The sequence below is a fragment of the Orbicella franksi genome, chromosome 3, assembly GCF_964199315.1.
Source record: "Orbicella franksi chromosome 3, jaOrbFran1.1, whole genome shotgun sequence".
NCBI lineage: Eukaryota > Metazoa > Cnidaria > Anthozoa > Scleractinia > Merulinidae > Orbicella > Orbicella franksi.
In genome coordinates this window covers 7,172,655-7,195,000 of record NC_138147.1, presented here as the reverse complement: position 1 = coordinate 7,195,000, position 22,346 = coordinate 7,172,655, and the positions used below count along the sequence as shown (strand labels likewise).

The 22,346-nt window shown below is 38.3% G+C and overlaps 2 protein-coding genes and 1 long non-coding RNA gene across 5 annotated transcripts in view; 2 read left to right on the top strand and 1 right to left on the bottom strand.

Annotated features, from left to right (window-relative positions):
* LOC145480541 (BTB and MATH domain-containing protein 38-like) overlaps positions 1-22,346 on the top strand; it is a 46,874-nt gene that overhangs the window by 7,660 nt on the left and 16,868 nt on the right. The gene's annotated exons all lie outside the window — the stretch shown is intronic.
* Positions 7,381-13,217, top strand: LOC145480978 (BTB and MATH domain-containing protein 36-like). Of its 3 annotated transcripts, none has more exons than XM_081459328.1 (4): positions 7,381-7,437; positions 9,074-9,199; positions 9,657-9,917; positions 10,906-11,846. In XM_081459328.1, exons 2-4 carry the CDS (start codon positions 9,166-9,168, stop codon positions 11,514-11,516), a joined length of 906 nt encoding a protein of 301 aa, XP_081315454.1. In that variant the 5' UTR covers positions 7,381-7,437; positions 9,074-9,165; the 3' UTR covers positions 11,517-11,846. The 3 variants fall into 3 exon arrangements, with proteins under 3 accessions (XP_081315454.1, XP_081315455.1, XP_081315453.1); XM_081459329.1 differs by lacking the exon at positions 7,381-7,437 and adding an exon at positions 12,863-13,217 and having other exon boundaries at positions 8,397-9,199; positions 10,906-11,309; XM_081459327.1 differs by lacking the exon at positions 7,381-7,437 and having other exon boundaries at positions 8,397-9,199.
* Positions 17,231-22,339, bottom strand: LOC145480977 (uncharacterized). Its single transcript, XR_014048576.1, has 2 exons — positions 21,096-22,339; positions 17,231-17,564 (listed from the first exon to the last, which is right to left on the bottom strand). It is a non-coding gene; the product is annotated as an uncharacterized LOC145480977 (long non-coding RNA).

Here is a 22,346-nt window from a genome sequence, read left to right as displayed (position 1 = left end):
TCGGTTGTAAGCGTGATCAGGGGCACCCAACGGAATATTTCGGTAAAATATCTGTTCGGATGGAAGGTTGCCTAAAAATTTTTCCCAGTGATGCTCTAGGCTTTTCAATTTTTTTCGTAAAACGATAAAGTTTCCCTAGAATTTTCGGAATTGATGTGCTTACTTTTATCATGTCCCATAATTTTCGGACCGTTTTCTTTGTTCTCTAAAATTTTCATCTAACGTAATTATTCCAAAAGCTGCTAAAAGTTTCGGTGAGCATTAGAGGTCATCAGGAACGTACATGAACTTAATGAAGGATAATGGCACTAGCTAACGGCACTGACGAGATCGTAATTATAATGCTCTTTAGCTTTTCATGGTTACAAACAGCGGGGGTCTAGACACAGTTCTTATGCATTTACAAAACAGTTGAGCACAGGATAGAGACCCGCCTTTTAATTTAAAAACTTATCTCTCTTTTTGTCACAATGGACCACTTCACGCTCTAAGGGGCACTATGCATGGGTAATCAGGGCAAGATTGTAAAGAAACAAAGCGGCAAAAGATACGTTTTCCTTCATATTTCCGTTCTGAATTCCATTTTTGAGAGGAAACTTTTACTGTAAATAGAGAAACCCCTTTTCTATGTTTAATAGCGTTTTTGAGGCGATTGAGCTAGGCATTAGCCTACTTATCCGAGTATGGGAGAAGTTATTTTTATGGCTTGAGCAAAAAGACTTGATCAAATTATTTGGTCATTTTCATTGATAACATTAGCATTGTCTGGGACCATACAAAGGGTTTTAATATTTAGCTATTATTAATCGAGCAAGAGGTCTGTATGGGAGAATCTTGACCGAGGTCGTGAGTACAGACCGAACGCAGTGAGGTCTGTACACACGACTGAGGTCAAGATTCTCTCATACGGACCGACTAAGCTCGGTTAATAAGATGTTTATTATATGGCAAACAAGAAAAATTTAATTCGTTTAATGTAACTGGTTTGTACTGGCTAACATTTTGTTGGCGATCACCTCAACTTAAAATCTGCCATAGTTTGCTCGTCCTCTTTACCTTTTTTTTTTCTCATCAAGCTTTTTGGCACTTCCGTAAATTATGGAGAAAAAAATAGAAGAAAATAGTCAATATTTTTGTATTTTAGTTTGCAACTTTTTCACCGCAAAATGTAACCGGTCTAGATGCCGGTCTAGATGGGAAAATCTAGACCGGAGTCAATATCTATTTTAGCCGATCAAATTCGTGAATTCGGTAGTTCCCAGTCCTTGTGAGAGACAGCCATATAAGCACATTAATTAATAACCAGCGCATCACAATACAAGTTCTGCTGTGACCTGTATGTTATATATTAAATTATAATATTGTTTTTGCCGGTCCCATTTGTAATAATAATACAAATAATAATAATTATAGTAATAATAATTAAAGTAATAAAAATAATTGTAATAATAGTAATAATAATAATAATAATAATAATAATAGTAACAACAACAATATTTAAACAGGGTGCATTCATCACATCAGTGGCGCAGCTGTCCTAAAAGCAATATTACGCCATAAAAAAAAAGCCTAGATAAAAACAAGAGTGAGCTCCTGATTTCTCAAACCCTCAATAACTCAAACCAAATGTTGTTTTCCCAATACATGTAACTCCCCTGTACAGCTTTCGTTAAAGGAACTCCATAACAGTTGAAAATTAGGACTGACGAGCCATTATCGTTTTCTAATATACAGTTTGCACTTATTATTCTCGTTATTATTGTCTACAAAATTATTGTTATTATTGTTATTGTTTTTATTTTTATTATTATAATTTATTATTAATTAATACATGTCATACTTGTATGTACATTTTGTAATTAGGCTGGTAATTCAGTATCAACTGCAATAGAGTTTCACTGAATTGAATCAATAAATTATACCTCATGGTATTAATTACATGTCATGGTATGGCGTATATTTTTCACACCAAGGCCAGTATAATATGCAGTCAGCCACACCTACATGTAAACATTTGAACAACTATGTGTCTTTATAGAGACATACCTTTTTATGGCAACCAGATGGACAACATAACAATTTGCAATAAGCACAAAACAACACATTGAGACACGACCTGTTTTCTGGGAAGCAACATTTCAAACTCAAAGTAACAGTAATTTACTACTTCATTTCATTGAGGCCAGGAACTTTCTGGGAACTTACTGGTCTGCTATTTCTGTCCTCACCACTGATATCATTATCATGAAAAGTGATATGAGAACGTACTGATCACTCGGTAGTAGTAAGTTCTAATCATTTGTGCAATTAAAAAGCTGCTCAGTGTGACAGTTTTTCCTCACCAAGTGAACTTCAAAGTAACGGTATACATCTTAATCATGAAAAGTTATATGGGAACTTACTGGTCACTAATGAAAAAGGTGCTTTTGTGTTCATTATGTGAACCTTTCTTGTTTTAAGTTGTTCACGCGCGGGCTTGTGTGATTGACATCTTGTGGTCATCAAATAATGGCGGACACGTTGACCAAATTTGGTGCAAACAAGACTTTTCGTAATTTTCAGCAGAGCCGAACTGATTCATTCAGCCTAGTTCGGATGGGTCCTGTTGAAGTGAATATTCCTGACTACTGAGTACGAAACTTCGATTCGCGTTATGATCACTTTCTCTGCCATCATTAAAACTTCGTGGGTCTCCATTTCCGTTAACAACTAAGGCATGTGAAATAAATTGTTTACCCAAACCAAATGTGTCGAAAAAAAAAAGCGCATTAACAAATGGAAAGACAACTTTTGAAAAAACGAAATCAAGTTTAACATGATTACCTTCAGCTCTTTTCTGACATGTGACAAAGCTTACCCTGATGTATTTTCCCTTCGAAATCGCAAAGTACAGTTGTTATTAGTTGTTATTAGATCCGTAAGAATTATAATTTCCACAAAGGAATAAATAAGCCCAAACAAAGATATAACACACATGAAAAGAATCCTGGCTGGCCGTTGTTTGATCAGAATTGTTTCTTGAATTGGCACCGTGCCTTTAGATCAGTCGAAGTAGAGTGGGACAGTAGAGTGTTGGTCAACACCGGGTAACCCGAAAACACTGACCCCTTGTCCGCGGACCCCCACAACGGACCGGGTCCGCGGACTACCCTACGGACCGGTCCATGGACTACCCCTACGAATCCCCTCTACGGACCACCCTAAAATAGTGTAAAAATAATAAACAAAGATTTCACTTATGGGTTGTCTAATAGATTCAGACTCGTGTCGGTGATTTTTTTTTTTTACTTAGCCTGCGAGCAGGCTCACCTTCGAGTCACGCGCGCGAGCGGCGAAGAGCAAAGCGATCAGGCAGGAAGGAGTCTGGTGAAGAGGCGCCAAGAAAGTTTCTCCTCTCGCGGCTTCTTCGTTCATTTTCGCGCTCGCGGCTACGCCGCGCGCGCTTGTGCTCCAACGTAAGCCTGCTCGCAGCCTAATTTTACCGGTCGATACAGACTGAAATTGCACTTGGAAGTAAGATCACTGTGGATAAAGTGACTGACAACTTTGAAAAGCCCTTTCAAGGTCGAAAACATTTTAGACCTTTTGTGGTCTTGTCTTTCACTGAAGCTGTGCTTTCGGCTGTTCGGTTGCGTTTGAAATACAATGCAATAGTTGCGAATACGGTTTAAAAAACAATGCCGGCTTCTCCCGCCGACTTTGCTTAATTGACAATATTAAATATAATAATTAATAGGCTCATTTAGCTAGTTCAACTCCAAAGTAGTTCTTAACTCAACCTCTGAATCAATCAATTGAGTCCACAGAGTTCTCTGGCAGCCAAACCCTCCAACGACGGGTCGGCAAATCCTGACCGCGCTTTCGACCGATGGACACAAAGTATACACTAAACATAGGAGAACGGTGTTTTAATTACAAAATATTTTGACGTATACGACCTCGACCAAAAAAGTGCAAAATGTGAACAGACTGCACGTACCAAGAAACGTGATTTCCAGATCTCCAGATGTATCTAGGCAGAATATGACAGCTATGATAATTTTCCGCGACCAGATCAACGGATACAACTGCGTCAAGGGAAAAGAAATCGATCTAATTTCACTCTATAAATGACAGCATAACAGACCACTATTGTTTGCAGGTAAATAAAATTTGAATAAATAACTAATGTTTTTTTTTTTCAAACAAGAAAGGTTCTCAAGGCAGTCAGAGCCTCAAGTTGCACACTTCAGTCCACAGTAATCGCGTCTGAATGCAATTTCCAGCCAGAATTGATTTACGACATTTACAAGATCGATATGTAAGCTTGACTTGAGATTTTTACCAACGTATTTGAATTCACTTACATCGGTAAACATTTTGTGTGTGCAAGCGTCACTCAAGCAAATAGAAAGATAACAAATGTAAAAGTTCGATTTTACCACGTGATCAGGCATGGTTTAGGTCGGTAACCGCGGTCGCATAGTATTTCACATGCCGTGGTCTCCACATTAGGTCGGTCTCAAACGATCACGTTTTCCGGCAATTCAAGATTTGTTTTCAATTTACGTACGAGTCATGGCACAAAACAAAGACATTGATTCCTCCTTCTTTGCCAAATCCAGACCAATCACTCGGACAATATATTCTAACGTGCGTCTAGATATTTTGAAGTTCTCTTTCCACCATTCTTCAACGAAATGTCCGTGTAAAAGGGCAAGACTAAACAATCAGATAAACGAAAGTTTGAACGAAACTTTTAAGCTGACCTCCTCTCGCTTTCCTGGAAAACCCAGTACACTGTCCAGCTGTGGCGGTGATTAAACACATCGGAACAACGACTGACTCAAAGGAAACTCAATTTGACCCGACATTGAATCGGGGGGGGGGGGGGGGGGGCGGTACTCCAAGAAAAATTGGGTGGGGTTGTGCGGCTCGCTTCCCAAAACCCTTCCCGTAAACTTCCAAAAATAACAATCCCCGAAAGTAGCCATCCCCCAAAGGTGACGTGAAAAATTTGAGGCTGTTATTAAATCCCGAAAGTAGCAAACCTCCGAAAGTAGCGAGCCCAACCCAGGGACCCCTTCCTAAGTAGCGAGCCCAACCCACGTCCCTTCCTTTCCGGTTTTTCATTCCGTCAAAAAGAGATCATTCGTACCAACTTTAAATAACGTTTCTTGCTTCCCGAAAGTGACGAGGGTCGTTACTTTCGGAAGTTTACGCTACCCTATTTACCCAATGGTAAGTTTATATGTATAATTTTATTATTATAAACAATTATTGGATGAGGTTTTTGTGATATCCGGAATAATCAAGGTCGAGGTAAGTGTTATTCGGCTTCGGCTGATAACACTAACCGAGACCGTGATTATTTCGGATATCACAAAAACGGAATCTCATAATTGCTTTATTATACATTGTTTTAACGAAAATAACGACAAACGCATTATGGCACTGAACACAGTTTATTTTGTTTATTTTTGTTGCTTCATGTTCTTACGTGAACTTGATATTACTCTTGGAAATCGTGCATTGCGCGCGCAACCTACGGATTATTCACTAATCTGCCAGCAGATTAGTGAATAATCTGTAGGTTGCGCTGTTTCCCAGAATTAACTATAGGCTTTTAGCCAATGAGAAGACAGATGGTGACTACGATGTATAATAAAAACGATTATTGCACTCACGCTTGTTGGATATGAAATGATTATAGTCAACTCAATGCTACATGCCTCGTTGGCTATCCATCGTCTCATATCCAACCCGCACTCATGGAATAACCGTTAATTATTTGCGGGCTTCAAAAAAAGAGCCAAGCTTTCTTGGGAATCCACTCAATTTAGAGCTATTGTGGTTATGCTTTGATATGGTGTGAGCTTGTACTTTGTGGTGTAAATGAAGCTAAAATATTATTGATTGAATGATTGACTGCTTGATTGATTGATTGATTGATTGATTGGTTGATTGGTTGATTGATTGATTGATTGATTGAGTGAGTGAGTGAGTGAGTGATTGAAAGGTACGTACACTCCAGTAACAAATATCTCATCTCATTAGCTAGACAAATGGCAAATGTTCCCCAATTAACCGATTGCCTACATTTTAAAGGGCTTGCTTTGCAGCAGGAAATAATACAATGAATGTCGAGGAAAAGGTTGTTGTTATTCATCGTGGTGGATGCAATAATAAAGGCAACAAGGCATTCGCACCGTCTTTAAGTCCGACACGACACTTCGGTCACACTTAGTGCGACCAAAGGACACCGTCAACCCGGCTAAACAAGATGGTGTTGTCTACAGGATTCCCTGTGAGTGCGGCAAAGTCTACATCCGGGAAACAGGGAGATCTATGCAGGAGAGGATCAAAGAACACGACAGGGATATACGACTCGCCCGTACCCAGACCTACGCCGTTTCTGAACACACCCATGAGACCGGCCACTATCCTATCTGGAATGAGGTCAAGTTTATTGATCGAGATCCTCACTGGTACACACGTAGGGTCAAGGAAGCTATTCACATAAGACTTCACCGTAACAACATCAACAGGGATAGTGGAATTGAAATTCCTGAAGCATGGATACCCACGATCAAGAAACACAACAACAGGAGAACGGTACAACAGCGGACCACTGAGGGAACAGCTACTCGCCGGAACAATGGAACAATTAGAGGATCGAAATGCACCAATCACAGCCGACCTTTGTGATATAAATGATACCGTGCAATCAGTCGACCTTATCGCCTGAAGAAGACTAGCAGTAAGCAGTCGAAACGTCGCGATCTACATCTCAAGTGACTACATCGTGAGACAAACGATAATACACTTTATTATTAATACAATGAATGTATTTTATACAATGAATCAGTTAATCTTTGCTGATTTTGCTTACTTTCACAAATAGTGTGCTAAACCCTTAAGAAAAATTCATATGTCTTTTTTTTTCAAGTTTGGATTGGGATATGTTAATCAAGGCCTATTAATCTTTTTAGTTATAAACTGAAGCAATAAGTTTCAATTACTCGCAAATTAGCAAATACATTTACAATACAGCAGCATCTCATTTACCATACCATAACTACTAATACGATAAAACTAAATAATTTGAAGCCCCACACGAGCACACTTCGTGATTCTCTGTAATAGCACCCTGTTCTCTAAAATACCTCATATTTTCACCTTCTACTGTCGATCACTGACCTTTCGAGTTGAAAATCTTAGTAGTGTCTTTCATTTTTTTCATGATAATTCAGTTTTATCCAAATTACAAGTATAACTTGTAAGCCACACATGTACGCACTGCGGACCTATTTTTCATAACCTTAATAGCTTTTGTTCGTTTCATGTCAAGGGTGGTGATAGCCGCTGACAAGCAATACTTGCAGATTCGAACTCTTCTAGTTGGAAAGCTTTCTTCTTCCATCTCGATCGTCCCCTTAAGAAGTAGCTTTACTTCAGGTAAGCGTATCAGGTCTTAAGTTTGTAACTAACTGCCTCAGGAAACTCAAAACGTTAAGGCGTGCTTGTTGGACAGTTGTATACGTTGCCCGACGAAGTTCAGCTTTGGATCGACAGCGAACCGTGTACTGTCTGCGTTATGCAAGCTTCTTCCGCCGGGCTTATTTAGTTCGCTCGCACCGAGTGTTATTCGTACGCGGAAGAAGGTCGTTTGATTGCACGTAGAACGATTCCGTACTGATAATGACCGAAAGTCGGTCCGAATTGAGAACTGTACTGTATTCATTTCTCGTTCCTTAAACATAAGGAACGAAGAAGTTAAAAATTATAAACATAATAACTGATGCGTTGTTTATCCAACGACCACCAGTCCGGATTATCCCAATACATTAGGCCACCATACTTCGCATAATACAAAAACGTGAATATCACTAAAACGAAAAAAGATATTCCAAAAAGGAAAACGCCTGCCCATTCTTCTTTACTTTGAAAAGCCTTTCAAATAAGCAGCAATTATTTTTTACTTCATAGGCACTTTAAAGTCAGCAATTACATGTAAGCATTCGTAATTTACATGTGGAAATCGGGTAAAAATTATATATATGATATCTTTTACCACAGCATCAAATAGATACAAGAAATATTTCAAATAAATACCAAAATGGAGAAATTTCAGATTTACAAAGAATATATTAACAGATTCTTGACTATCCATGCATCTGACAACACATCTAAAATTTTGGGAACATTTTCTAGCTTAATATATTTTGTATAAACAGAACAAGAATTTCTCACTCGTAAGCTTTATTGAAAATTCTGTTTAATGATTTCATTTCCTAGATTTAGCCAAAACGTGTAACATTTTGGACATTTGAAATTTATCTTAATTGCTATGTAATGCTGGCATGGAAGAACGCGCGCGTCCTGTCGATTTCGACCCGAAAGTCTCACTTCACGTATCGATCGTTTCTGTGCTTAAAAAAATGCAGAGTAAAGATGCTTACAGATTCTATGGTCTCTTCCCAAAGGATGGTAACAGCAGCTCGTCAAACTTGGCCCGCAGTTCTCATCGTTGTGCTTCCTGCGGTCCGAGGATAACCGTTATCTGAGCAGACTTGTCTGTGACATAGAACGCGAACACAAACTTTCCTTTTATTTCATAATTGTGACAGTATTTATCTCAATTCGAGATAAATATATACCTCCTGAAGGCCTGCATTCAAGGCATTGGAAGGCATTCGGGACTCTCTTTGTCCGCCATCTTGAATTTCTTGGTTTGTTGTGAAACACAACACTCCAACCAAAACACGCCTTTACACTGGTTGAAACGCTAGTTTCGTGACATCACAGATGTCCTAATTTATTGGGATCTATTCCGGACTGACCACAGGAGTAAGCATTTGTGTCACCCGGACGAAAGGATATGCCGAGGATTCGGGCGAATCGTCTTCCAGGCAAAACGAAAGCACGCAAGAACTTGGTCCGTTTTTCTTGTCTTTAATATTTCGAATTTCTTAGACATTTCGGGGATTTCAGTTGGCCTCTGTACATATTCCCGTATCAATCAATATATCTCCTGATAAACAATAAGATCAGTTATTAAAAACTGATTCCATACAAATGTACCATTTTGCAGAAAGGTTTATTCACTTTTCAAAGTGTGGACTGCAGAAGGGGCTTGGTGAGGATCGTTACTGTGTTACTGAAGGTCAAACAAGCGCCAGCAGGATGGCCGAATTCAACCAGACTGGAGAACCTGACGGTGAATTGCAGTTGTGTATTATTCTGTCAGACGCATTCATTGGCTGCAAGAATAGGGGACATTATCATTTATATTTTGCTCCATCATTATACGACGTTACACCGCCGGAGAAGGCATGATGCTGGAAACGTCTTTGCTCTGAACAGTTTACGAGTTTGTAAAACTGTTTAGTTCTGTGGATTTCATGTTGAAGGAGATATTCTGATTAGTAGCAGAAGCACTTATGAGCCCATCCAACCTTTGTATCAGTTCACCTTTTAACCCTCGTAGCTCAACAAATTAACGGTACTGTAACAGATCGGGCTCAAATTTCTTGGGACAGATGATTATGTCATTTATTTTCAATATTTAGACTACGAGTAATCCCCTTTTGCTTAATCCGTCGAGCGCGTGCGAAAGGAGGGACTACCAACAAAGCCAGAGAGCACTGTTAATTGCTTTTTTATTTATCATGTAGATCATGTGCAGGCCGATTTCACAGAGGACAATCCCTTTTCCCAGCCCTGGGAAGACAGCGACTTAGCTCTTGTTGTGGAAGGGCAAAGGTTTCATGTTCATCGTCTGATATTGACTTTAAACTCGCCTGTATTCAAAGCTATGCTGACATCTAGTTTTAAAGAAGCAACGAGTGGTGAGATTACACTACCCGAGAAGAACGCAAATGAAGTGTTAGGTTTTGTTAAGCAGTTGTACGTACACAAGAGAGAGGAGATCACAAGTAAGTTCAACAGACTTGCACATCTTAAGATACCTTGCAACTCGCATTCTCCCCAAACCACATTAATTGTGGGGTGCGGCGGACTGCACGTCACAGGACTGCCCAAGAGACACAGATTGTACATATGGGTTATTGATCAAGCGTGAGGTCAAGATGGCTGAATATTGGCCAAGTTCATTTTTTTTTTTTTTTTTTTTTTGCATGTTTTTACAGGCTTTATTTGTAAATAACCTCATTTTGCACAAAAACCAGTGGACAAATTATCTAGTGTCACGTGACAAACGTTAAACGTTACGGTTTTTTTAGTTTATTGAATCTGACACTATTGGCCTTTGATTACCCGAAGTCGTGTTCAGAAATTTGTCTTTAATACCTTCCAAAGTAGAAATGTTGGCGTGAAGTCAGTTGGCACAAAAGTAGACTTTTTGAGAAAAAGTAAGTTTCTTAGACGGTGGATTAAGCATTTAACAAGCCAAAAACTGCGTCGGAGATCTCAAGGGGGGTGTAATGGAGTTTATTTTGTACAAAGTTACCGCGGTTAGTTGTAGGAAATATCCCTCTTCATAAGGGGAATGAATGAGACTGTGATGGTAATTCAGGCAAAGCTTTCACAAGTAATTACACCAATCGAGTTGTGCATGTCTTAACAGCTTTACTATAAAGTATCGTTCATATATGTTAAAACTGATCTATATTTTTGGTCATGTTCTTACTGTGAACAGTCGTTGGTATGCCCCTTGCTGCGTAAGAAAACTTATACCACTGTGTACTTTCCTTTAATTTCACACTCACCTAGAGGCAAATTTGGGCAGATCGTTTCAAAATTGTTTTGCGAAGTGTTCAAGGGTCTTAAATCTTGTATTTTCAAAAAATGGAATTTTTTTTGAAGAACCATATTTTTTTGGTACCTACCACCTTAACGGCAATTAATATTTTGAGTCTGGCATTCTTTTGATGGGGATAAAGTCCGCTGTGAATTATTTTTCAGTGAATAATGTGGAGCACTTGCTGAAACTCGCTGATGAGTACCAAGTAAAAGGAGTCCTTGACCTGTGTGCCAGTTGTCTCAAGAATGAACCTAAAACAGAGTCCAATGCTATGAAGATTCTTCTTCTCGCTCAGCAATACGGTCTCTCAAGTATAAGCGAAGATTGCTGTAATTTACTGGCGGGAATAAAGTTGGACAGACTTGAAAAGTATGAACAACTTCCATTGCTTAACAACGAGAACCTCCGAGGCATTCTCCTTCCAAGAATGAGACATTTGGAAGAATTTATCAGGGACCTCAGTCCTCAAGTTGCAGGAATTGTGGCTTGCACCACATGGCTGTGGAACGAAGCCAAGAAGCCTATGGCTTGGTGCCCGACCCACTTTTCGAATGGGCAAACAAAAGTAAGCCTAAGAAATTGCTTGCGAACGTGCTCTGCCTGCAAACACGTTATTCATTGCTTGGCTTTTGACACCGTTGAAAGATCTAGAGATTATTATCGGAGTTCTGAGAGCTGCACTCTTTCCCGCTCTTACACTACTCGCGACGGCGATCACTTTGACAGTAACCTTTCGAATGTTTTGGAAAAGTTGTTTGATTTAGCTGATTAGACCCGCTAGCTGGAAGAGCTTCCTCAAGTATTGCATGAATTTACCCTGGTCCTTGGTACGTCCCAAAGGTTTTGTTACTGACGTGCCATGAGAAAACCTGTGGAACCAGAGTAACATGAATTGAAAATCGGCGAAAAGAAATTTGAATTCAAAATATCTTATTGTTTTGTTCATTATATATTCACGAGTTTATTGAAAGATGACTAAACTGACTGGATTCTGTTCCCATTGGTTAATAAGAACAATCGTTTACGAAGTAGACGTTAAAAACGGAATTGCTGATGGGCCAATGCTGGGTTAAATAAAAAATTCTTAATGTTTTTTACATTATATATTTACGAGCTCATTGAAAGATAACTTAACTGATTGAACTCTGTTCCTAGAGCTTAATAAGAACAATCGTGTACCAAAGTAGACTTTAAGAACGGCATAGCTGTTGGGTTTTGTATTTAGAAATTCTTCCGATTAAAACAAAATTAAATAATAACGTCAAATCAAGAAGAATCGGCATCGGGCCATATTGCCCATGCTGCTGGAGCTTATCCCGATTTCTGTAGCATCAAGCAAGTAGAAGTATTCCTACTCGCTCCGTGTTGACATTCTAGTACACCGCAGGGCTTTGTACGCCCGGTTCTCATTTATACACTTGGGTCAGTAGAGAGAAGCATTGTTCGACTTACGTAAGCTTCAAAAGGGTCGAAAACTTAAAAACTTAATTACTAAAGAAATGGAAAATCATGATGACCTGTTACCAGTCAAACAGAGGACGGTTAGCCAATGAAAAGCATATTGTAAATTACCATTTTATTTTACTGTATATTACACTATATCCAGTATCTAAGAGAAATAAGCCGACCCCCAAGCATTTTCGGGGTGGAGAGAAATAAGAAGTTCAAATGATCCGCCCCCGGGTTCATCATCATAAAAAACGCTGCTCAACGTTTGAAAATAACGCTGCTCAAAATTTGATAAACCATAACTGATAATGAAAAAGATGTTATTCACCAGCGTTATTTTGTACGTTGTTTTGTTCACCGGCATGTATGTCCGTTTATCCTAACTTCCATCATTGGCCACAACATTTTGTGATAATGGTGAGAATTTCTAAAAGATTTTCATGAATCTGATCATCTCAGGTAGCTTAAGAATCACTTTGTTATATGGAATTAACTTCGGTTGATTTGATCATGATTTGTGTCAACACGTGATGAAAACATCAATATTTGCGTTCTCCGCTAAATGTGAGACCAAAACCACGAAAGTGCCATATGGTCCGGGGTAGTCTCGCAGGTAGGAAAATTCTTAGTCCCAGGGCAATAATAAAATTTCAAATGCTTCACCCCCAGGATTAAGATTTGAGCTAATGCCCAGCTATTGCTCCCGGAGGTATGGGCACTGCTAATTACGCTTCACGAGTGTGTGTGGCCTAGGACCGAAGAAGACAGAGAGTTTCGTGGAAAGGCGGAAGTGGATTACGAAGAAGAAGATAGTTAGCTCAACGACCACACTGCAAATGGCCTCAAACAGCAGCGAATCGGCTATGTATATGGCAGCTAATATCTCACCAAGTTCACCTGGTAAGCCTTTGCATTATTAATTTGATATGTTAAGTTCTTCGACATCGCATATAGACATACAGGCTTCATATTCTTCTGTAAAACTGGTGCAAGTAATGCCATGTCTGTGGTAGGTTGATAGCGAACGCCGATCGATTAGTCAACTTCAGGGGCGGGGGAGAACACTTTGCGACGCCTGGCACTTTTTGTGTATCTGAATCATCCAACAAAAAATGACGTCACATCCGGTAAAAAAAAGCGCTGAGCGGCGGCGTCGACAAAACCTGGATCGGACCGGATCGGATCACGGATCGGATCACGGACCGGATCACGGACCGGATCACGGATCGGATCACGGATCGGATCACAGAAAAAAAAACAACAAAGTTTTAAAGAAAAAAAAAATCAAAAACAAAAATCAAACCGTTTATAAGATAATAATAAATAAAAAATAAAAGTGGAAAACTAAAATATGTTAAATGAAAATAAGAATCCCGAATTTGACGCAATGACATGTTAATTACAGAGAATGACAAGAGGTCATTTAAAAAGCCACATAAGCGCCTAATTTACGACGAATTTAAATTGTAATGAACAGGCAGATGTAGTTATATTTGAACGTTAGTTGGCTCGAAGCTTGCGTGAGCCTCCCATTCTCGTTTTTGAAATTGTTTTCAGTGGCTAATTCTCGGCTACATTTTCGTGTCAGATGTGAGCGTTACAGTTGGCGTTACACACAATACAGTTAATGAGAAAACTTACGTGCGAAAGCTTAAGGACATGACTTGCTTTGAAGGAGCCAAGTCACGATTTGCACATCTTGAAAAAACTAGCCTAGTTTTTCAAGTTCGTCATTTGCAATCCCCGTTAATCTTTGCCATCCTTAACGATCCTCATTCCGTTTTGATTTGTTCTTGCCTCTTAAGTGTTTTCTATCCTAGAACACGATCATTTTAAGGTTTTATTCTATTTAAAGGCAGCTCTTTACAACCCTAAAAATAACTCTAAAAATCGCGACGTAGCTCCTAAAATGTTGTTTATTCTCGGGTTGCGTTATCGTTCACACTATCGATGTTATTCCTAGAATTTTTTGAAAAACAGCTATATTTCCTTGAAATACAAATGGTTTGTTTCGTTTTATTCCAGTGCGAAATATCGTATTCCAAACTCACATCTTGTAAAAGTATAGACTTGTCTCAAAAACGGAAATTGTTTTCATCAGGTGTTTAATTTTTTAGTGTTTTTAGTTTTGTGTTTCTATTCATACGTTCGTCCTATTATTACCATACTGACTTGTTTTATGACAGTTTACCTTTGATGCAAGTGATTACACGAAATATCATTTATCTGAACTGCGGAGAAAGATCTGAAGACATGATTGATCATCGCAATCAAAACCCAACAGCCTGAAAAAAATTGATCTGTGACCAGCTCCCAGTTGGCTTGATATTATAAAAGAATAAAGGAATATCACACCTGAATTAAATAAAACGTTCTGCTCACAGTAGTCACTCTAGTGCAATTTGCTCAACAAAATTTTGGATTTTTTTCCTTGATCCGATCCGTGATCCGATCCGTGATCCGGTCCGTGATCCGGTCCGTGATCCGATCCGTGATCCGGTCCGGTCCGATCCAGGTTTTGTCGACGCCGGCTGAGCGGCAAAATCAAATTTGAACATGGCATAATCGTTCTCTCAGTAAGTAAAATGGTAATATTTTGCAATCGGCCGGATATTTTTAACGTTTTATTTGGCCACGATAAACAAAATTTTGTCTTCTTCCTCGTCATATCAGTTTGTTTGAAGGACAGGGTAATTATTTATTCAAAAACACGCTGTTTTGAAGGCGTGTTTTTTACGAAATGTCGCCATTTCCTCCTCGCTGAATTCCACGGGAGTCATCGTTTGTGTGGAAATAATGAATTCTAGGTAAGTTGCACTCAATTCAAATACCCCATTCTCTTAGGTAGGCATCACACTAAGAAAAATGCACAATGACAGGTTTCTAGACATGGGGGAACCTTATTAACAGAAGCGCCTTTTTTAAAATTTACTGTTGCCAAACACTCGAGAGTACTTGAGTGCTGTTAATCGTATCACTGCAAGAACAGACCCACACACATAACGCGCTTTGCAGAACTTTCTTGCCGATCGACACTAACACAAACTCGTGTGTTTGCTCATGACTCAAACTGATGCCATAAAACATGTTACGATTGGTTAAGAACCTTAACCAAGATATGTTTTCCCTAAGCAATCCCTTAATTGATAAACGCTTCGTTACAGGCAGGCCGTGAACCCCTTAAAACAAAGCAAGAGGATTAGTTTTAACGGCGATTAAGTAATTTGGACATGTCGTGGTTTTTTCTCATTTATAATCAAATTTATTTTTCCGTTTCAACAGTGTTAGACGTCAGCAGCGCTAAGTTCCAATACCCCCCCCCCCCCCACTGAGGTCAAGCATGCACCTTTAATTTCTTCAAACCCTCTCATTTGCCCTGTTTGCAGACCAAGTTACTCATCTATCAATCCCTGTCATATTGGCAACCCATTTTGAAAGGTTACTAAAAAATTGTGCATTATATTTCAGTGTGCTTTCTCTTTGTAATCTTACATCAAGATATTTCAATCCCTAAGGAAATGAGAGAACACTAGCAATACTGACAATTTTCAGTAATTCATCACTTTCAATATGCCATCTAAACAAATTGTTCGTAAACAGCAGTGAAATTTCATGCCCCTACACCTAGCCATAAAAGGAAGTCTGGGAACAGGCAATAGCAACAGTGACAGTGCCAGGCTGGTGAATTTTACAAGCTAATGAACTCATGTCTAACAATGATGAGTGATGAAGAAGCATGGTGAAGTGAAACTGAAGAATCAGACTGTGAGTGACAGTGATAGAGTCAGTGTCGTGAGAGTGATGCTAGTGTCTGTGAACTTGGACCAGATCAGCAAAGAAAAGGTTTTGTACTAGAAATTGACGGAGAGCAACAAGTTTGTGCTAAAAAACTGAAGAAGCTGGCTCAGACCAGTCTTAAAGCCAGCATCTACTTACAGTACTTGTCAAGAGTTCCTGACTTGTGTATGTGGGAAGGCTCTCTGTAATGACCTATATGGGGAGGCTCAGCTCACGATGAGTACCTTTTTCAGGCGTCAGGTATAAAATTAATGATAGGGATTTCACAAGTTGAGGTGTATGAAAGGGTAGGAAAATCTGTCATTTAGGGATTCCATTCTTCTGTTTCTAAAATGTTGTTGAAAAGCTCTCATTTACTCTCCTCAGCCTGAATGAAGAGATTCTGTAATATTATTTATTAACTTCTTTCCAAGGGAATAGAAAAGGGATGCAGTATTCTTAAATAGGTTTGTTAAAGGGGTACATTTACCCTTTTGCAATGTAAGGTCGACAAAAGAGGTGCCATTTCTATCAAAATGGTACAAATGTATACAAAAGGGTAAGGAGTAATGGACCTTGAGATAAGGCCTTTCCATTTAAAACTTTGTAGAATACCCCTCCCCCCCCCCCCCTCCCAGCTTGTGAAACAAAGATGTTCAAATTATTGTTTTGTGAAAAAAGGCAATTATTAAAAAACAAAACGGTGCCAAGAGATTAAGTGATTGTCAATGCAAGTTTCCATTTGTATTTTGAATTAAAATGGGTATAACATGATCCTAGAGTATACTATGCAGCTTCACAGAGAGGCCCAAACTGATGATGAAAACATATGTTTTAACACTTAAAATTCTATTTTTGCCTCTTCCCTTGTACCTTGTGACCTTTCTAGGGAAATTCTGAAAAGGTCCCCACCCCCACCCCCAAAAATTCAAATTTTATATACAAATCACTTTTTTATCTTGAAAATGGTCTCAGAGACAACAAAACAGTTTTATGGCTAGCTAAACTACTTATTAGGAAAATAAAAATGTTCAAGGAAAAAATGAACAGGAAGAAACAACAACAAATTAACTTTTTTTTTTCAGAAGAGCTACTACTTGTATTTTTTTTTAACTTACATGTAGGTCAACATAATTTGTTTTCACAATTTACCACAAAAGAAAACACCACAGAAAGGAGAACTATAGTTGTGGCATCTGAGCTACATTTTTAAATGGAACATTTCCCATAAAAATTTCCAAATTATATTCTTACCAGTACAACAACATACCAGCTATATTTTGCAGAGAAGTATACTTAATTAATAAAATTGATGTAGTGAAATTTTCTATTTAATTTTTGTACACCTGATCTTACAGAGTGCAACCTTTGGTTTAACTGGTTCACTTTACTGTTAAGGAATAATTAAATAAATCACACCAGAGTGGCTTTGTATCTTTATTATAATTCTCATTATCAGTAGAGAAATCACACTGGTACACTGGTCCACTGATCAATACTCTTACGTGTATGTTAAACATGGGAAAGCAGGTTGCATCATCTAAATCATAACATTGTATGCCTGTGTGGGGTGTATATGCCAGGAGGTAACCACCTAAGAAAAGACAAACATAAATTATGTCATTGTTTCAATGACTCACCCTAAGTGGGTATTATGCTCATTACCACCTTAATAAACAAGATATATTAAAGTATAATTTTTACCTCCGCTTTAAACTTTTCAAACCTACAGTTTGTTTTCACTTTCAGAGAGGTTCTTAAATTCACAAGCACACCACCCACCCCCCTCAGCCCTGATTCCTACTCTCCCATAGCCAGGATCCCATTTCAACCCTCCAATAAATCAGTAATTTTTTTTCTAATTTTGGTCTGACTTAGATTCATCTCCACTCAGCCATGAAAGCAATGGTGGTAGATTTCTGGATATTTGTTGGTCTAGTTCACTATTGTTCTCAGATTCCCACCTCCCTTTTGACAGAATTAAATTCCGTTAAAAAATAAACTACAGTAGTTTAATCAAATTAATGCAGAGGCAAACATTGAACCAGAAACTTACTATAATTTTGGTATGAACGATACCAAAGTATAACTTACATAATTAATATCACATCTTTTCTATTGTAATTTAAGACAGTGCAACTACTAATAGATTGACCCCAAAAACCTAAAAACATGACTTTAGAAACACAGATAAGTGAGAATATTACCAGTTTTGCTTTTGCCACCAAGCACTCTGCTTTTAAAAAAAATACATGGAAGATAATGACAAAGCAATAACAAAACCAGCCAACCAACCTCTGGAAATTCAATAAACACACCAAATTCCCCTCCAAAATTCTCTTCAACACCTTACAGTACATGTTAATGTCAGCAGCATAAATTCAACTCAATGATTTGGCATGCTACTATCATCAAATGTTTATCCCTTGATTCAGAATTTTTAGGAGTATCAAATAGAATTCCGCTATAGATTACAAATACTGTTTACCTTAACAAATATTTGCATTAATTCTGGAGATATTTAAGTTTAAAATGTGTAAAATATATGCAAATGAGAGGACTGATGATGTCATACACCAAACCCAATATTACATCAAGTGCAGACCATATATACAGCAGAGATCATTGAAACTTGGTAACCTTATAGTTCTACAAGCAACACACTAATATGGCTACAAAAAAAATGTTCCCTATTGGCAACTCAATCTTTTCCAGTCCCCTCTAACCCAATTTCAATAATCCAGTGATTTTCAGCTTGAAAAACATTAATCAAGGACATGAGGTGGCCAGAAAAGCCTAGAATATCAGGGAAGGTCTGAAATGCAGTCTGTTGCCATGGTAACAAAACTGTTACGCTCATATTATGTAGCACATCTGCAAATTGCATCGTAATAGCACTGTCCCCACTGGAGCCCATGGTTCAGTAGTTTACTTGGAGAATAAATTTCATAACTTTCCTGGGGGACTGGATGATCTAACCGGTATGTGGGAGACTCCCAGAATATTTGCAAGAATGTATGACTATCTCTTCACAGGTATTCATTAATAAATAAATAAATATATAAATAAATAAATAAATAAATAAATAAATAGACACTAACACTACTAACATGACTGAGTTTGGAAAATATATATATTTTTAGTCTATGATATTTTGAAAAATTCCCCTCTCCCATCTAACACGCTGATCTTCTTTAATTTGGTACTTGAAATTGATAACAAGGATGCTACACCTTGGCAACTCGTTGGCCAGGATATGTTGCACAGTCTTCACATCAGATAATGGGTCTGTACATATTATTTATGTATTTATTAAACAGAGATCTCCCCATCCCATCCCTATGAAAATTCCAATTTTTATTAATAGTTTTCTTTAAAAAGTTTGGCTTTTGAGACCCTCCCAATCCCTGGAATTTCCAGTAATCTCCTTGGGGTGGGTATGGACATTTTCTAGAACCACACAATAAAACAAATAAACAAACTTTAAGATAAAATGTTGAAGTATAAGTCAGTGGGACATATATACATTGATCAACTTATAAAGACATGATTGATCATTGCAACGTACTATACACAACTTAAGCAAAGGTGAAATTATAGTCTGAAAAAAAAATTAGGTGTGAACTGGATTCTAACCCATGACCTCTGTGATACCGGTGCGATAACTTAATTAATTAAAGTTCTATGCTACAACATACCAAACTGCTAATTTATTATGAAGTGACACAGCTAAAGGAGAGTTGTCAAGAAATCAACTTTTTTGTGAATTCTAAGATCAATATGAGTCTTCTAAATTTAAGATTATTATACCTAACAAAAGACATATAGTAGGGCACTGCACTGTGTGCTCTCTCTACACACTCTTCCAGGCAGGATAGTAATACATATACATGTACTTTTTTTTTTGTTTGGAATATACTGTTACTGCATGGTCATACAAGAGGTACTAGTTGCTGCTGAGTAGTCTTAAAATAAGTGAACTAAGTGTGACAAAATATAATGTATATTAAATCTGCACCAGTTCAGTACAATTTAATACCAAATTTTAATCAGCCGCAAAAAAAAAATTGTTAGTACCTGATATTACATGTACTTTGTGAAGGCTTCTGGAGGGGTTATACTTTTATAAAGTACCTGGCAGCAAGTACTATTTTGATTTACTAAAGCAAGACTGTAGTAACTGCTAAGAAAATGTGTTTTGTACATCCCAGAAAAATTGGGTGGGGGTCAGTGCAGACCTCTTCACAAAAGTTAAACTCTTAACCTATTTATGACCAAAATCTGTGATTTTCCCTACCCCGTTTATGACTGTTGCGACTGCTACAGTTGCCCTAAACATAAGTTTTGAAGGACTTTTGTCGATGGTCTTATCAATAATGATGAAAATTGAGGTAGCTTATTCTAAAAAAACATAACAAATTAAAGACTAGAGGGCAAAAGCCTTACCCTGGAGTATTTATGACCAAAATGACTGAATAACCATACCCTTTGGGGCTGCACAGCTGTATATAGCACACAGAGGAGAGTTCCCCCCCCCCCCCTACCGCTGGAGCAGGAATCAAAATATTATTGCCTTGATGACATAATAAAGATAAAATCTCAAAATAATCAAGAGTTACATATATGCATGGGACTTCACTAACAAAATGATGCCTGTTGCTTGCTGTAAATTGTATATAAATTACTCCTACAATGTGCCAGAATTCTGTTAATCTGGTCACCAACAGGTCACAAAAATCTGACTGTATAATTAATAAATAAGAAAATGACCGACTGAGCTTTTGTTTGAGCCAGAATAGAGTAGCCATAATAACTAGGTGGCTGTGTTAACAGGGGTGGCCGTATGGTGAGGTACATTCCACAGTAGTGATAAAGATGACACTCTCAAACATCAGTACCCATAAAGATTTTGGACAGTATATTTTGCATAATCAGTTGGAAGAGGAAGAGGGAAAATGGAAATAAAATAGAATAGCTCTTGTGTACCAGAGACAACCCTTTCCCCGAGTTACCCTGGCGGAGCTATCTTTTCACTTATTTCTTTGCAAAATTCAACCAACCGTTTACACAAGGATGATGAACCAGACTTGGGGGTGAGACAATTCAGGTGGGCAAGTTGACTCACCTTGGCAGCTAAAGTAACCAACAACTTTTCTTTGAGTATACATAAACACTTTGGCTCGCCTAACTGGAACAACTCTCAGCATGGTGAGTGTCACGTAATGCCTAGATTTAAGATTTAAAGCAGCAATTTGTATCAAAGAAGAGAAAATTAACTCAGCAAAACCCACTCTGATCAAATGAGTGAGGGAAACTTAAACAAAGAGGGATAGTTGCACATTTGATTATTCAATAGGAGTTACGAATAATCATGCAGGGTCAACTTTTACTCGGCCTACATGGGCTACATTTTCTCATACAAACACTTGATAAAGTTGCCTCAGGGGGAGGGTTATCCCGGGTACCCGAGACCATACAAGTGGGACCTGTGTTGCCTCAAAGAACACCCCCACGATTTTCAAAGGGGAAGGTCCATGAACAGGACCTTAACTTAGGGCAGCTTCAATGGCAGATTCCCTCTGATGGCTTGGATTTGAATAATTGATTTAATTACTTTTAAAGAGGACTAGAACTCAAAAATCTTGCTCGAATTTCGATCCAGCGAGGCATAAGTTTCCATGCCGTGAATCAAGTTTTTACTGGGCGTTTTAAAAGCACTCACCAAAGAGAAAGAGACTGATGACCCCAAACTACCGATACATATGTACTGTATCTTACTGAAAACAACAATCTTCAACGAGAGATGTAGGAATGTGGGATACTGACCTTCAGCATGCGATCCAGCTTGTCTCTTCTACCAATACACGTGAGCCAAGAGTAACAAAAGTTCTGGTGACAGCGACTTTCGGAGCTAAACGGCTTCTGTTAATTATGTTCCCGTAGTACACAGTGCAAACTATGGCCAGCAATACTTCATCCAGGTTGTTGTTAACATTATAGGCTATTGCACTTATTGTTATCACTAAATCACGAACAACAAGAACCAAGAGTCGGAACAACACCAGTTTTACAAATGTGTAAAATTCGCCCGACGATGACGGAAGGCTCTCCGTTATTTTGCTTCAAAACAATAATAAACTTTTCTCTTTTCCCGAAATTTTTGCTTCAAAAGTCGAAGTAATGTGTCTGCAACATCCTTCCATACTCAATATAAAATGAAACGAAACTGATGGTTTACAAATAGAGGGAAACCGCGAGTAATCGAAACGCCATTTTCTCGCTTTGTGAAACGAGCCGCGAAGCGCAGTTTAAACCGGATGTGACGTCCTTTTTGTTGGATGATGCCTATACGAAAATTTCAGGAGTCTTCTGCCCC